The sequence below is a fragment of the Lotus japonicus genome, chromosome 1 (genome assembly GCF_012489685.1).
Source record: "Lotus japonicus ecotype B-129 chromosome 1, LjGifu_v1.2".
Lineage (NCBI taxonomy): Eukaryota > Viridiplantae > Streptophyta > Magnoliopsida > Fabales > Fabaceae > Lotus > Lotus japonicus.
This window is the reverse complement of record NC_080041.1, coordinates 116,240,134-116,257,327: the sequence shown is the minus strand read 5'-3', so window position 1 is coordinate 116,257,327 and position 17,194 is coordinate 116,240,134. Positions and strand designations below refer to the sequence as shown.

The 17,194-nt window shown below is 36.5% G+C and overlaps 2 protein-coding genes across 5 annotated transcripts; both read left to right on the top strand.

The window, feature by feature from the left end:
• Positions 1–1,396: 1,396 nt before the first annotated feature.
• On the top strand, positions 1,397–8,044 carry LOC130729621 (mitochondrial inner membrane protease ATP23-like). 4 transcript variants are annotated; one of them, XM_057581430.1, is made up of 6 exons: positions 1,397–1,820; positions 2,224–2,335; positions 2,496–2,608; positions 2,925–3,062; positions 3,157–3,240; positions 7,622–8,044. In XM_057581430.1, the coding sequence occupies exons 2-6, from the start codon at positions 2,245–2,247 to the stop codon at positions 7,859–7,861; spliced, it is 666 nt and encodes a 221-aa protein (XP_057437413.1). In that variant the 5' UTR covers positions 1,397–1,820; positions 2,224–2,244; the 3' UTR covers positions 7,862–8,044. The 4 variants fall into 4 exon arrangements, with proteins under 4 accessions (XP_057437413.1, XP_057437415.1, XP_057437412.1 ...); XM_057581429.1 differs by having other exon boundaries at positions 1,402–1,820; positions 2,487–2,608; XM_057581431.1 differs by having other exon boundaries at positions 1,411–1,820; positions 2,487–2,608; positions 7,567–8,044.
• Positions 8,045–11,485: 3,441 nt separating this feature from the next.
• LOC130729619 (glycerol-3-phosphate dehydrogenase [NAD(+)]-like) lies at positions 11,486–15,473 on the top strand. The gene is made up of 12 exons (XM_057581427.1): positions 11,486–11,664; positions 12,166–12,242; positions 12,342–12,414; positions 13,044–13,261; positions 13,365–13,472; positions 13,710–13,773; positions 13,856–13,893; positions 13,988–14,108; positions 14,185–14,239; positions 14,328–14,376; positions 14,918–15,063; positions 15,156–15,473. Exons 1-12 carry the CDS (start codon positions 11,571–11,573, stop codon positions 15,181–15,183), a joined length of 1,071 nt encoding a protein of 356 aa, XP_057437410.1. The 5' UTR covers positions 11,486–11,570; the 3' UTR covers positions 15,184–15,473.
• Positions 15,474–17,194: the final 1,721 nt, after the last annotated feature.

The window sequence follows — 17,194 nt, the reverse complement described above, 5'->3', positions numbered from 1 at the left end:
AGAAAGGGCATTGACCTTAATTTATCAATCCACTAATGTAGATCAAACTTCAAAGACATTATTGATCACCCAAAATAGGTTTATGTAGTATAATCATAGTTTTAAAAAAAATGTTGTATAATCTTGGTAGTTATATTTACCGTTGAACCATGTTGGGGGTATATATATATAGGTAAAGTTTGGTAACGGAAGATAACGAAATGAGACCGGACAGAAAGAACGAGACAAAAATGTTATGTGTGTTGTGTTTGGTAACTTCAAAGCATTAGAATAGAACCATAATTTTAATTAAATATATAACTCTCCATGTCTAATATTTGATTTAGTATAAAATGTTGTATAATATTTGATTTTAATTAAATATGTTTGACTTAAGCAGATGAAGAATTTGAAAATTATAAAATGGTTTAGAATTTGTTTAGGGCATAGGGAAATTAGGAAATGCCTTTGTAAATTTATTGTATATATGTATGATTTGATTATAAATTATAATGATATAAGTATAACATCTTAAAAAATAAATAAACATATGTACAATATTATATGTAAAAAGGCATGACAATAATGATAATATTTTGCATTTAAAAAAGGAAAGACAAAAAAAATGTCAAAAGAAAAAATGAGAGAAAACCACACTAATTATATGTGAAATTACTTGAAAATATAGATTTGCAGTAATTTTATTCAAAATTAAAGCAAAATTTACATAAAATACTTTTAAAAAACTGGTAACTAAATTCACAGGTTAAGTAGTGAATATGGTGGAGTGTGAGCAGGTTTAGAGTTTAGTCCCTAATTTTTTGCTTCAATCCCTAATCTTTGGAAAACTATCCAATTTTGGTCCTTGCTAGAGAATTGGTCCTATGACCTTGCCACACGGCTTCAAGAATCCTACATGTACTGGCCAAGTGTTTTGAAGAATCCTCCGTGATTTTTTTTTCTTTTATATTTAAATGTCATTTTCCACATCAAGTTACCTCACTAACACTTGAACCTAAACTAACCCTAATTTAACCCTAACTCACTCACTAACTATTTAACATAATCCCAAAAACAATTTAAACCTAAATAAAATCCTCAAACACAATTAGAAACATCAAAGCACACCGTAAAAAACAAAGAACATCGACTCGACGAGAGAAAGAACAAAGCACATCAAGAAAGACCAATATTGATTGAAGAGGAAGAGGAAGATAAATTACACCCTCTAGGATTGTTAGTTTTTTAGATTAAATTTCTCTTTTTTTTATTAAATTTCTCTCACAATTTTAACTCAACATTCTTGATAAAATAAATCTTGCAAATATAAAAAGTTGAATTTATAAGTTTTAAAATATTTGACTCCTCCAAGACTTTTATTGAAGTTTCGCCAGTGATGTGTAAATAGATGAAGAGGAGCAACCCAAGACTGCTGAAATTCTAGATACATCAGCTGAAACCATTGAAAGATCAAGTGCTCAATAGGAGACGAAGACTGAGCTTGAACCTGTGGCGACCACAAAAGTGCAGGTAGAAACAAAACCAGAACCGACTTCGGAAGAAAAATCACAAGAGGTAAAAGCAAAGCAACCAAACACCATTGCAATTCCAGAACCCTCAACTGTAGCATATTATTTTTTTAAACCCCTTGAGAATTTAGATTTGCACCCTAGACCCCAACTCCTCTCTCTCTCACACACAGTCAGATCTCTGACGCTCTTCACCCTCTTTTCTGATTTCTCTCACACCACAAGCACTCTCACCAGACCTCATCAACGCGCACCACCACCAGACCAGTCCAGCCGTCCCTCTCTCTGGCTCTGCGGTTCTATAGACTACAGGTATTACTGATTTCCCTAACCCTAAATGGCAAAATTGATTTCCTTTCTCAAGCTTGATTTCCCTAAATTGATTTCCTCAAATCATTCAAATGATGCAAACTCTCAGCTTGGAATACCCATTGTACTCTACTTTCTATTATTAATAACACTTTGGTTTATCAAAAAAAAAATTGTTGTTGAAATATTGCATTTGGTTAATGACTTGAAATACCACATTATAGTACTATGAAAACTTGACAGTTTATGCACTGACTTGAAATACCAAATATGTGCTACATTTGAGTGAAATGTGTGTTGATGTGATTAAAGTTGTTTTCAATTATATTGTTATCGATGTATTCATTTGAAAAAATTGAACCCCCTAACCCGGGGTCCTGGATCCGCCACTGATCTCTTCGTGTAGTCGTTTCAACTGAATCAGAAAATGGAAGAGGAACTCGCTTCCTCTCGCTCTGCCACTCACGGCGGCACAACTTTAAAGGAGTGCCAACGCATGATTCACAAGAGTCTCCAGTGTATTTTTCCCTTTTTCTTCTTCGTAACATTCTTCAATTTCAATTTCTCATTGAGTTTACAAAAATTGTTAACAAAAAATCACAATTTCACGGTGAACCTAATTTGCATTATTTTTATCTTTTTTGGGTTTATTTGATTATTCTTTGTCAGCTCCGACAGTGAAATCTTTAAGGGAACACATGGACAAAGCTGGGTGCCCAGTTAGAGACAATTTCTTCATGGCTGTTAACTGCAACCAAGGAACTGCTGGTGGTTACATTCAGGGTGAAGGGGTACTTATTTCGATACTCGCTACCGTCATTAACCAATTATCTCGAAAGCTTAATCTGTTGGGTAAATGTTTATAAAGTATGAAAACAGTAAAATAACACATTCCGGGCGCTTCGGTTTTCATACTTTCTAACGAGTATCGAAATGAGCTCTTAATCTCACACACTTCATGATGGAAAGAAACTTTCAGTTATAGTAGAGTTCCTTTAGTGGTTGAATAATGTTTGTTCAATGATTCCTATGAATGTAAGATAGGGTTTGCAATTTACTAATAATGTCTTATTGACTTTCTACTTTTTGGGTGTGTCTTTGACCCAGATAGTTGTGTGCAGCGATCAGATTGGATCTCAAGATGAAGTTAACCAGGTTATAATGCATGAGCTGATTCATGCGTTTGATGATTGTCGTGCTGCAAACTTGGATTGGCTTAATTGTGCTCACCATGCTTGTAGTGAGGTTTCTATCTGACAATGTCACGCATATTAAGTTTGTTGGAGTTTTGTATCTCAGTTTCCTCTAATCAGTATTTCTTAATGATTATGTGATACAGATAAGAGCTAATCATCTAAGTGGTGATTGTCATTACAAACGAGAACTTCTACGAGGTTTTTGGAAAGTAAAAGGGCACGAACAGGTACATTGTTTCTTTCCTTCCTCCATTTGCATCAACCATTTATTTTTGCTGTATATTTTCAGAGATAATGTGTAGCTTTACGTGATGTATTAGAGTTGAGTAAAGTATTTGATATTGATAGAATCCAGAGAAAGAAAATTTAGGAATTACTGACAAGTGACAATCACAAGTGGAATAGAAAACAAACTATCCGAATGTAACCCCGCTACGTTCCTCCCTGCACTTTATTACCCTCTCCTGATTAACTCGTCCATTCAATTCCTCTTTTTCCCTTTTGTTCTTCCTCTTTCTCACATATACCCACCACACCTTGGGCCTATCAATCAGGTCTGATAACTGATCCTGATCCGTGATCCCATCAATACCTCCTGCATGAACAGTACTCTTTTCCTCAAGGCTGAAATGTGAGAATTGACTGCATATAAAAATTCCTCCTCCGAAGTTGAACCTTTAGCAACTAATCCTTTCCGCTGAACTAAGTACTCCTTTTCATGTTCTTTGGAACGGGCCAATCAAGCACACTCTTCGCCTTAGTGAGATCAGCAAACACTGTCCCTGAGCAAAATCTGTCCTATGTACTCTATTTGTTCCTTCCCACAGCTACACTTCCTTATGTTCACTACAAATTGATTCTCTTTAAACACCTGAAGAGCAATTGAGATGTACTAAAATTGGTATACCAATCTATGATATAGGCCAAAATATCATCGAAGAACACCAATACAAACTTGCGTTAATATGGCCTAAAAATTTTGATTCACAGTCGCCTGAGTGAAAAGTACCTGGAGCATTCATAATCCTTCATGGGTTCTAAATACTGTGTTAGCTTCATCTTCCTTGGGCATTTTAAATCTAGCTTTGAGAAGAAGCTTGCCCCACAGAATTCATCAACCAACTACTAGAAGCAGAAATTTATCCTAGATTGTTACCTTATTTAAAGACCTATAGTTCACACACATCCTCCATGTTAACCTTTTTTTTAAACAATTATTGGGCTGGAAAGAGGGCTAGAGCTATTTCGGTTTATTTGGAGTGGCCTTTGGTTTTCCTCAGGTTTGTGTCAATCTGATTATGCGTTGCGTTTCAGCCTCTCAGTTGTCCATTCTTTGGAATGGGGAGCGTAGCCAGTCGTTTGCCGCCAAACGGGGGCTGCGTCAGGGCGACCCCCTCTCTCCGTACTTGTTTGTTCTGTGTATGGAGAGGTTGAGTTCAGCGATCTCTACTGCGGTTCAGGAAGGAAGATGGGATCCTATTTGCACTGTTCGTAATGGGCCAGGTTTGTCCCATCTTTTTTTCGCTGATGATGTCTTGTTGTTTGTTAAGGCTCGAAATAATCAAGTGAGAGTTCTGAAGGACTTGCTAGATTTATTTTGTCGGGCATCTGGCATGAAGGTCAATGAAGCGAAGTCTAAAATTATGGGTTGCAATGGCATGAGCCTGCAGAAGAAAAATCGAATCTCTGGTATAGCAGGCTTTCAGTTTACCAATGAGATTGGCAAGTATCTGGGTTTCCCCATTTTCCAGCGGCGGATCACAGCAAGAGATTTTGATTACATTTTTGATAAGATTAATGTTAGACTAGCTGATTGGAAATGCAAGCTCCTCAACAGGGCAGGCCGCTTAACTCTTGCGCAATCGGTGGTGTCCTCCATGCCGGCCTATTGCATGAGTCAGGTGTGGGTTCCTCAAGGTGTTTGTGATAAATTGGATTCAGTTGTTAAAAATTTCATTTGGAAAGACAGAAGTGGGCGAGGGATCAACTTGGTGGGCTGGAATCGTGTTGCTTGTCCGAAAAAATTTGGAGGTCTAGGTTTAAGAAAGGCCCGCGACCACAACGTTGCTCTCTTGGGGAAGCAGGTTTGGCAGCTTATTATCAATCAGGACAAGCCGTGGGTGGACATGATAAGAGCGAGGTACTTCCAGAATAATGAGTTTCTTGCTGCTGAGGACAAACCAGGGTCTCCTGTTTGGAAGGCTTTTGTCAAGGCTCGGAATTTTCTGCGTGATGGGTTCGAATATCAGGTTGGAGATGGTCTATCGTCTTTCTGGTATTCTCCTTGGTGCTCCTCCACTCCACTGTGTCAAGTGGTGCCTTTTGTTGACATTCATGATGTGGATCTTCGGGTTAAAGATATCTGGCAGAATGGGATTTGGAACCTGGAGTGGTTGTGGACTAGGCTACCGGATCCGGTGGTCAACACAATTCGAGGGTTATCCCCCCACTTGAATGGTCATGGTCAGGATGGGTTCCGTTGGAAAGGGCATGTGTCAGGGGTTTATACAACAGCTTCAGGTTATCAGTGGCTCCTGGCACAAAGAACGTCAATGGATAATCCTGTGGTTGATTGGAATTGGGTGTGGCGGTGCAATATGCCTCTCAAGTGTACTGTCTTTATCTGGCTAATTTTTCAGGACGCGTTGCCTACTAATGCTTGTCGTTTCCATAGGGGTATGGCGGAGGATCCAAACTGCGGTGTGTGTTCGGCGAACGAAGACACGGCTCTGCACTGCCTCAGGGACTGTTCCTTGGCTCGTGCTATCTGGCGTAGAATGGGCTTTGATACAGAGGGTGACTCGTTTGCGATTTCGGATGTTAAAGTCTGGCTGCGTGCTCTGATCTTTGCATCGGACCCGTTGGCGATAGCTACCCTATGGTGGGTGTGGCGTGCGCGTTGTATCTGGTGTTTGGAGCATAAGATGCTGCCGGTGCAAGTTATTAGCTCCAACATTGATGCCATGAGGCATGATCTTGTGACAGCATTTGTTCCTGCTATCGATGCCCCTCGTCCTCCCCCGCGCCTGGTTAAATGGGAGCCCATATTGGATTACGGTGTGGTGTTGAATGTTGACGGGAGCGTGCGCGGTGTGCCAAGCCGAGGTGGTTTTGGAGGCTGTTTTAGGAGCATCCAGGGGCAGTGGCAGGGGGGCTTCTTCGGGTTTCTGGAGGAGACTTGCATTCTGCGGTTGGAGTTACTAGCAATTTTCCAAGGGCTGTCTATGGCTTGGGAGCGGGGCTATAGGGTGGTTGATTGTCAGTCGGATTCCATGGATGCCGTGAATCTAGTTTTGTCAGTGCCTCCGACTCGGCACTTATATGTCTCTCTTATTTGGGATATTAAAGATCTTTTGGCCAGAGATTGGTTGGTGGACGTTCATCATATTTTACGAGAGGGAAATGCGTGCGCGGACTTCTTAGCTAAGCATGGCGCTGGGCAAGATCAAGAGTTTGTGTCTATTGATCAACCTTCTCCAGACTTGGGTTTGTTGCTTCTCGCGGATGCGTCGGGTGTAGCCTTTAAGAGGCCTTAGTTTTGTTTTTTCTTTAGCCAATGTACCAAAAAAATATAATGATTTGGCAGCTTTCTCAATTTTTTAAGATGTTAGCTTGTGTTGTTGAATCTAGAATTTCCATCTTCCTAAGTCACCATTGATAGCTGAATCCCAAATTCCCTCCCTCAGTTTTACATTCAAAACCATTTATGAGCCTTTACCTAACATTTTAAGTTTTTGAAAGAGTTGGTTTTTGAGTGTCAAAGCCCTCAATAACCAAGTAGTCATAAGTTCGACCCTTCCTACTCCCCCGATCTTACAAAAAAAAAAAGTTAATTTCAGCACAAGTTAGGGTAAGCTTAAAAAAATGCTAATTACATTCAGCTTATAGAATAGAAGTGATGGTTCTTGATTCTGTCAAATGCTAATTCAGCATATGTTGGCTGAAGCCTGAAGCATAAAGTCTCCTGTATAAAATATTTCCAACATGAAGTTTGAACTGTTCTTTATTTGTATTGCATTTATCCGGATAGAGAGAAAATTAGTTTCGGTTTTGCTAATGAATATCATTTACGTACAAAAGCTGAGTAAAAAATTGGTCGAAATTTTCTCTTCCTCCTCTTTGAAATCTTTTGATGTTGCCTTATACTATAACAAGCTAGATGAGAGATCTCTTATTAAAGACTGGTGGCATTGGTCCGTAAATTATGGCAAAAAATTGTTTCTGTAATTATATTAAAAGAAATGCTATGTGTGGAAACAACATAAACTCCTAGATTATGACCATTAGGGCTTTTTACCAATAATCTTACCCTGTTCTTACGAGAAAGAAAGAAAAAAAATCATACTAGGCTCTGTTTTCTCTCATTTATTACAAATTTTCATGTTTACAAAATTGAGTGGAAATAAGGAAAAATGAGTAAAGGGTATCTGAAATCTGTACAGTTTTTTTCTCCCCCTTAAATTGAATCTCTTGCTATTCCCTTTCTCCAGCTTGCAATTGTTTCTTTTTTTTAATATATTTTGGATACTGAATAAACGTAATTCAACTTGAAGGAATGTATCAAAAGAAGAGCTATGACATCAGTGTCTTATAATCCGTCTTGCTCAGGTGCAGCAGCTGCCAAAGAAGCTGTGGAAGCTGTGTGGGATGTCTGTTACAATGATACAGAGCCTTTTGAGAGAGCTCCTTAAAATGGATTTGGAACCTCTCATCTGGGAACTTCCTCATGTTTCCCATGTTGTAATTTTGTGTCTCTCTCTTTCTTCATATTTATTAAATAGGCGAGACATTTTGAATATTTATGAACAAATAGATAGAAATAATGCCGCACTTGTCATAGTGGTGTGACATGAGAGGATATACATATACCAGCCATAAGTTTCATTCTTTGTCTAGGAACATTTTAGGCTGATTCAATTTGAAAAATAAATACTTGATTATTTTTAGCTGAGATCCCTCTATGTCTTGTAAATTGTAACTCCATATGAAAGTTTCTTCTTTTTGCTATGCCATATGGAAGTAAGATGCCCACTTGTCTGTACACTAAATTATCGCAATTATTTAGTAAAATAAATTATTTATTGATATAATAGCCTGCCCACAATTCAATTGAGGGCCCATTGCTCTTTTAGCTATCACCTAGCTGGCTCCTATGTGGTTTTATACTGATAATTTCTGCTAGGGTCCGTTCTTTTTTGTTAGGAGGATTCCTAATTGTTGAACTCAATACTCTTCTGCTGCACTAAATTCCTTTACCTGGATAGGAAATGCATTTCCACGAACATTTAAATATACTAGGGTGCAACAAGCTATTTTTAGAGTCTTAAGTTGTGTGATAAGTTTTAGATTATGTCTTTAGTACTCATTTAACCATTCGAGTTAAGAGTTGTGTGATTTGATGTCATAGTTGAAGACATGTTACCCGTCTTTTGATGTCATAGTTGAAGACTTGTTTCATGTCTTTTGTTGTATTTAAAAAATTTGGGATAGTCATTTTATGGTAGACGTTGCTGAAATTTTGGCAAATTAGCCCAAATAATTTTTTTAGATGAATTTAGGGGATAGCCATAATTTTTGTTATCCTTTTGACTACTACTTCGAGGATGAAGGTGACCACAACTTCATCAAAATCTCAAACGACTCTAATGATGTTGACGAGTGTATGTGGTGCGTTAAGTAAACCTAACATTAGGCTTTCGGGAATCAAGCACAGGGTATATCGGTTGAGAAGGTTAAGACTTCTCTTACTCACAAACCATTAAGGTAGAGATCGACACTACCGCCTCTGGTGAAGTGGGGCTGCCGCAGAAGTGGCACTTACTTTGGACTCCTGAGAGGGTAACACAATGGATGATTAGAAAAGGATGGAATGAGGATTTTGCAAACAACAAAAATTGCGCAAGGATGACTTATGTACATTTGTAAAAGATTTGTATGGCCTCAACTTTCGGATAGTACTTGAATGCAAGAGTGCATTGAGGGGGATGTATTTTTTCCCAACAAGTATTTATATTTGACAATGCAAATTTAGATGATGAGTTAGATCCTTTGTCAGTTGCTTGAGGGTCTTGAGCTTGTGCGTATCGTGTTGACACAATAGTGCTCCCACATCAAGTTGCTAATCAATTTTGCAAGGATTATAACATGATCCATTCCAAGCTGCATATCAACAATGTGGGTACTGTTTTGTCAACACGATACCCACCAACTCATATGTCATCAAGCAACGAACAAATGTCCCTAACTCATTGTCTAATTTGCATTTTCAATCAAAAACTTAGAGCCGACCATGACTGAAGCTAATAGTAAAAAAGTTATTTGACACACATTATCGTCAGCTAGATCAATGCCAAATTGTATAAGTTAGAGTCGATCATGTTAGCTGACGCTTAATAAAAATACATTACCGTGGGTTCTATGGCAAGTGTGTAGCGTCGATTAACATCGACCGGGTCATCGACGCTATACTAACACTAAATGGAAAAGCTGACGCTGATCAACACTACTCTTGTAATGAATTGAAATGTTTTCCACCTCTTATTATGCAGTTTCATTTCTATGGAGTCTCAATTTCTGACATCACGAAAGTATGCACATTAGTACAAATTATTTCTCTTTAGGGTTCGAATCCGGACCCTTCACCTACAATCCGTGACTGATCCATAAAATTTATGTTGTCGGGGCAATGCATAAATAATTTCATAATATTGTAAGTTCCACCCAAAATATATTAAATTATTATTACAATTTATATATATATATACATTACAATAGTAAAATTCTTGCACATTTCAAGACCAAATTAAACTACTTAATTATCAATCCACTATAATAGTAGGGTGCATGCAGACTTTGCCATGACATCATGATCAAGGTAATTCTCATCACTTGGAGTCCATTTGATAGCTATATAAAAAAAATCAATTTAGATCGCGTTATTTTCTTATTTTCATACTTTCTAATTGTAAACCAAACTGATTTTATGTGATAGTATACAAGCACAAATCCCATGGCAAAACCAATAGGGTTGTTCATCCAAGACTTTTTTCAAATATATATTTTTGTTTCATAAATATAAAATCTAACATTATATGTATATATAGCACTAATAGCAGTATAACATTTCATGTGCGGGTGAGGGGTTTGTCATAGAATAATGATTTATAGACATAGGAATAGTAGAAACACCCCAAACACCCCTTTTTCCTGCGGATTTGGCCAAATAATACACTGAACTAACCATCTAAATACACATGACTAACCATAAAGCACATAACCGTGTAAAGTTGAAATTCCTAAATTAGGGATTTGGCCAAATAATACACTGAACTAACCACCTAAATACACATGACTAACCATAAAGCACAGAACCGTGTAAAGTTGAAATTCCTAAATTAGGGATTTGGCCAAATAATACACTGAACTAACCACCTAAATACACATGACTAACCATAAAGCACAGAACCGTGTAAAATTGAATTTAGGAATTTCAACTGAGTTTACTCGGTTATGTGCTTTATGGTTAGTCATGTGTATTTAGGTGGTTAGTTCAGTGTATTATTTGGCCAAATCCGCAGGAAAAATGGGTGTTTGGGGTGTTTCTACTATTCCTACGTCTATCAATCATTATTCGTTTGTCATATATTATCTACTGCACACTATTGAGATTTTGCTACCATTGTGCGATACTGTGGTTGCTGGGGCAATTGAAAAATTGTAATCAAACCGTTGGGGCAGTCTGGCTATACACCTATAATGTTAAAGAAGTTCCAATATTTGGTGGGGGCAAATGCCCCCATGTAGTTGTACATGGTCCGTCCCATCCTATAATTACCCTTAACTTAACCATATGAGCTACTCATCCTTCAATATGAATGATACTTAGACAGATAAATAATGTAGACATTTTACAAACGAGTAATGATATATACACACCTCTCCACTTTTTTTCCACTTTAATTTCTATTTATTTCTCTTTTCTCTATCAATCAAATCACTTATCACATTTTTACTTTCTCTCTCCTTTTTTTCCTATATGTCTATTCCTCCACCTCTCCACACCTCAAAAATGAGGTGTGAAGATATAATTATTCTTTACAAACTCTCCAATTTATTATCCATCTCTCCTCTTATCACATCATATTCATTACATGACATCTCTTCCTTTCTACAAATCAATTTCCTACTATATAAAATTCCCAATTTCCCATAAATACAAAATTCTCAACTATATAAAATGATCGTACCAAATAAAGGATGAAAGGAAATTTGCAATGCACGGATAAAAATGGGAAAATCCACAAAGCTGAAACTACACATGGAATCACCGCATTTGACTCCATGAACATAGTTTATAATGAAACGTGTATGGCTTCTAACTCACCACCCAACATTCTTCCCTCATTTTCAGTGTCTTCTTCTTCTTCTTCTTCTTCTTCTTCTTCTTCTTCTTCTTCTTCTTCTTCTTCTTCTTCTTCTTCTTCTTCTTCTTCTTCTTCTTCTTCTTCTTCTTCTTCTCTCTCTTCCTACCCCATTGCCCAGCTGAAAATTAAACGCCATGAATAAAGTCACTGTTATTGGTAGTGGCAATTGGGGCAGCGTTGCCGCAAAACTAATTGCCTCCAACACCCTCAGGCTTCGATCCTTCCATGGTATATATCTTTTCCTTCAGCATTATTCAGTTTCCTTTTGATTTTGGCATGCATGCATTGTGATTGTGAATGAGTAGCGAATGTTTGGTTGGGCGTTGGAGGCTTAGAGGCAACCCAAAAGTAATTTCACGTATTTTAAGACAGGAGAAGCTAGAATATACCATATTGAGTTTAACGTAGATAGGAGAAACATGATTTTGACGCGTTGAAGTCAACGAAAATCCAAACAGACCCTTACTAATTGTGTGAACTTTTGTAATAATGCTAATGTGTATTTCACTTGGCAAAGGAATCATACGTGCATTCCAAACAGACCCTTACTAATTGTGTGAACTTTTGTAATAATGCCAATGTGTATTTCACTTGGCAAAGGAATCATACGTGCATTTTCCCCCCAATGATCTGTAAAGAAACAAAATTTCCATTTGAATGTTAATTTTCCTACTTTTTTTTGACAGTCTAATTTTCCTACTTGAATATGACTTCCTTGTATATAATCAGATGACGTGAGGGTGTGGGTATTTGAGGAAATTTTACCAAATGGGGAGAAGCTCTCTGATGTCATCAATCAAACCAATGTAAGGAACTACAATGTGAATTTGAATTTTATTCCCATTGTGTATGCATTGCTTTTTAAATGAAATATTTTATACAAACATAACTGTTCTTTTTTGCAGGAAAATGTCAAGTATCTTCCTGGAGTCAAGCTTGGTAAAAATGTAGTTGCAGATCCAGCCCTTGAAAATGCAGGTATTAATATTAATAGCGTGTTTGGATTAGTGGTGACACACAATCCAAAGCACGTTAACTCCAAATGCTATACATTGTAGTTTCTTCCTAGAATTGATTATGGTGCTTCTCATTGAAATGTGTGTTTGGTTTCCCATTGGGAAACCTTAAAATCAATTTTGGATGAAAATATTGATGTTCAGGAGTCATTTTGGAGAATTGTTTTCAGACCCAAAATCAATTAATTTAGAAACTAGAGAGAGTAGCTACTACGTTGAACATAACAAATTATGAGATTTTACAATTGAATTTCACATGATTACCCAACAAAAATCACCATAAATGTATCCAAACATAAAACACTTCACTTTCACTTTACTTTTACTATAATCAATGTTACCAAAATCAATTGTGACAAACGTTGATCCAAACCCTCACTACGAGTTCTTCCCTTTGATCAATTTTATTATCAGTGTTCAGCATTGTGACTTTGATGATAAAATTTAACAAACATACTATACCAAATAAACATCATTTTAAATAGACAAACTGACTTAGAACTCCACAAGCATTTATATGCTATTTCAGTTTTTGGAGGTTTTCTTTTGGGGTCCATCTTTTCTTCTTTTCTGAATTGGTTAATTATGCAGTGAAGGATGCCAACTTGTTAGTATTTGTAACTCCACATCAGTTCATGAAAGGACTATGCAAAAGTCTTGCTGGTAAAATAAGGACAGATGCACAGGGCATTTCCCTTATCAAAGGGATGGAGGTCAAGAAGGAAGGCCCATCCATGATCTCAACTCTCATCTCCAAACAACTGGGAATCAATTGTTCTGTCTTAATGGGGGCCAACATTGCAGATGAGGTATCTATTCTAGTTCTAGAGGAAATTACCCATTTTTTCAATATGATTTTTTAGGCTAGCTTATAGCAACTTTGGCTTCTCTTATCGTGCACTGTTTGATCAGATTGCAATGGAGCAATTTAGCGAGGCAACCGTTGGATATAGTGAAAACCAAGAAGCCGCAGAGACATGGGTTCAGTTGTTCAACACTCCCTATTTCCATGTCACAGCTGTGAGTGCAGCACATCCTTTCTTGATGAGCAACATACCAGTGAAAAACTTAAACAAATAGGTCTGAATGAAAATTCGATCAAATTCGAAGGAATTTGTTAGTGTAATCCACAAAATCGAAAAAAATTGTCATGGCAGAATCATACAAGCATAACTTCATGAGTAGTAGTTCAGTTAAATTGGTAAAATATTGGGAAACGCTTTATGCTAATGATTTTTGCATTATAATTTGATATAGGTCAAGGATGTTGAAGGGGTTGAACTGTGTGGAACTCTGAAAAATATTGTGGCTGTAGCTGCAGGTTTGTAGTATTGTATCTGTACTATGTCCCTCTCTCTTATTGTTTTTGTGAATGATCAAGAAATGGCACATAAATGTGACAGGTTTGGTTGATGGCTTGGGGATGGGAAATAATACAAAAGTAAGTTTAAAACATTTCTTGTTCAGAAAAGTTTTTTTTTTTCTCCCTTTTTTTTGTTTCTTCTTGTGGGTTCTCTCAACATATATATGTGCAGGCTGCAATCATGAGAATTGGTCTAAAAGAGATGTTGAAATTTTCGAAGTTATTGTTTCCATCTGTTAAGGACAGCACTTTTTTTGAGAGTTGTGGTGTAGCTGACCTTATCACAACTTGTGGTAAGGACACTGATTTACTTCATCCTATTTTTCATTGGTTATCTTTGTCTCATTAAAACCATATTGTCTGTGACAGCCGGTGGAAGAAATAGGAAAGTTGCTGAGGCTTATGCAAAATATGGGGGAAAAAGGTTTGTTTTTCTCCTTTTAATCCATACTATAAAAAATTGCAAGCAATAACTCTTTGTTAAATCTGATTTATATGTTTCTTTTCTATAGGTCTTTCGATGAGCTTGAAGCAGACATGCTTAAAGGCCAGAAATTGCAGGTACATACATGATAGGCTCAGTTTTGAAGGTGTATATTTCTAAAGTTCTGATAAATATGAAGAGTGACAAAGAAGAAATTATACATCTATCAGCTAAATTTTGCATACTCAAAACTCATTTCAAAATATCCATGAGAATTAAGCTCTTCCAAAACAAAAAGAAACATAAAGAATACTAGTAGAGTACTAGAATGATTCATGCAGAAGACGTTGACCAAACAAATTCTTCAAGAATCAGTATTAGAGCATGTTTGGGAAGCAGAATCTATTCTATAGATTCAATTCTAATGGATTAAAATCACTTCTAACCAGTTGAAATGATGTTTAGGTGTACCAGTAAATTTGATTTCATGGGTCAAGAATTGGATTCACTTGCCATTGATTGTGTATTAAAAATCAATTATGAGATTTTACAACTGAATTTCATACAGTACATATAAAAACCAATATTTTCATAAATATGTCCAAACATAAATCACATCATTTTAACTCACGTTTACCACACAATTAATGATACTAATTCATGTGTCCTTGTATTAAGGGTGTCTTAACTGCAAAAGAGGTCTGTGAGGTTCTAACCACGCGTGGATGGCTAGATTTGTTTCCTCTCTTTTCAACAGTCAATGAGATCAGCTCAGGTCGCCTACCACCATCAGCCATAGTTGAATTCAGCAATCACAAATCCAGGTACTCTTAATTAAAGGCTCAGGAAATTAGTATTTCTTGGTCTTGCTGAAGAAATAAGTATTAAATAGTATACATTACCATTATAATTACAGTTCCAAGCACGGAAAAAGCAAGCTTTAACTGTGCATCAGTTGTTGAAGGCCATGGTGACTCAGCTTCATTCAGCATAAACTCAGAAGGTTGTAGCTGTTCTCTTGCAGGCTAAGAAAGCTAAGTCTTATTTTGAAGTTTTTGTCAAGGCACACTTTTTCTACAAGTAATACATACAAATATACTTACCAGCCTGTTTGGTTTAGGGAGTCTTTAGGGAGAAGTTATAAAATGCAGATTTTACGGTTACCCATAATTAAGAATGTACACTCATTGTCAATCCAAATACACTACTAATTTAAGAAAGAAGCCACTTTTCATCCCTCTATCTATTGATTTTAGTCCATGTGGCAAAAAAATCGCAAAAGAAATTGCATGTGTCACATGATGGACCAATGACATAGAGCCTGGTTGTTTCTTTTATAGCTCTCTTTCCAATGCAATTTAACGAAAACGTGTATGTCTCAAGGTGAGCTAAAAAAATTGAGGCTTTCATGGGACCATATTGCAAATTACCAATTGGACTTAGGATGATGTCTTTGTATTTTTGTCGATGCACATTTTAAGACAATTTATATGTTTTTTGCCATATTGCAACTTAACTTTTGTAAATTTAAATGGGGATGGTGGTTGAAGGGCGAAGGTGGGGGAGGAGAGGTTTGAGGAAAGTGGGGGAAGATGGGGGAAAGGGTTATTGAGGGTGGGGGAGGTAGGGGTTGGGTGGAGGTTGTGGAGGCTTGATGGTAGTTGTGGAGGTTAGATGGGGGCAAAAAGAAGGGAAAAGGAGAGCGGAAGGACAAAAAGTGATTAAATAAAAATTAAAAGAACTAAAAATAATGTAAAAGGTTCATGTTGATTGGCCAAGTAAGCATCATGACGTCACTTGTCAATATTTAAATTAAAAAAAGCATCACGGATAAAATGCAATGAAAAAAAATTCTAAATGCTTATTTGGATTTGATTCTATATGTCAGAGACCTATAATATATTTAACCTTTTTTTATTTTCCACTTGTACCAATAAATTAGGATTTATATCACAAGAAATGCAATTCATCTATATATATATAACACAAACCATGCATTCACACCATACATCAGAACACTTGTTGAAAACTCAATGGTAAGATAATTGTAAAGCTCTTATATTCCATAAGGTATGGTAATATTATGGTCTTAACTTTTAAGCCTGTAATGAGATCTATCACAAAGGATGGATAATAGGCTTGAATGAGTTAAAACAAAATTCAAGTGGTGTAAGATTAGCAATTTAAACCAGTAGCTTATGAAAAGAAAATAATGCTTTTATCATCTCAATGCATGCAAATGAACAAAAATATTCAAACAGAATCAAATCATGTCTTTTATAACATATAAGCATGAGTGAAATCGCACAAGAAGGAAGAGAATGACAAGATATATTCATTCGAGCATAAGACCAAAAAATTAACAAGGTATGCATATACCACAACGCAACAAATCTTTTTTTTTTGAAAGATGACTGAATCACATTAAACTTGGACTGGCATAGAGGGCAAAAGGTCCGCAGAAACAAATGAGTTCGCTTCGGAAGGGACTTCCTCAATCCACACTAAACCGGCGAACAAATCTATTCTCCAAGAAACCTTGATGTAATCAAAATGCAAGAACTACATCCAATCAAATCTTAAGATGAAAGGTTTGATTCTAATCATAACTTATTATTCCTAATACTCAATGAAAACGTGTGAATGATTCACCTAAAAAGCATGAAAAACAACCTAAAATCAGTGCATATATTTTGTTCTAAATTAAAATTCTCTCTGCACACTTAAATCACACATTATTCTTAATGTGAAGCAAGACCCAAAAAATGGAAATATGAGATATAAGAGAAAGGAAAGAGTACATCAGAAGGATTAAAAGAGGCTTGTAGCCTCGAAATGATCTCTAAAACTTCTATATAATGGTTTGGTGGAGGTCTACAGTTAAGGGATAACTTTTAGTATTGAGGAATAACAATGATAGTTCATAAGCGTAGTGATAACTTTTAGTATTGAGGA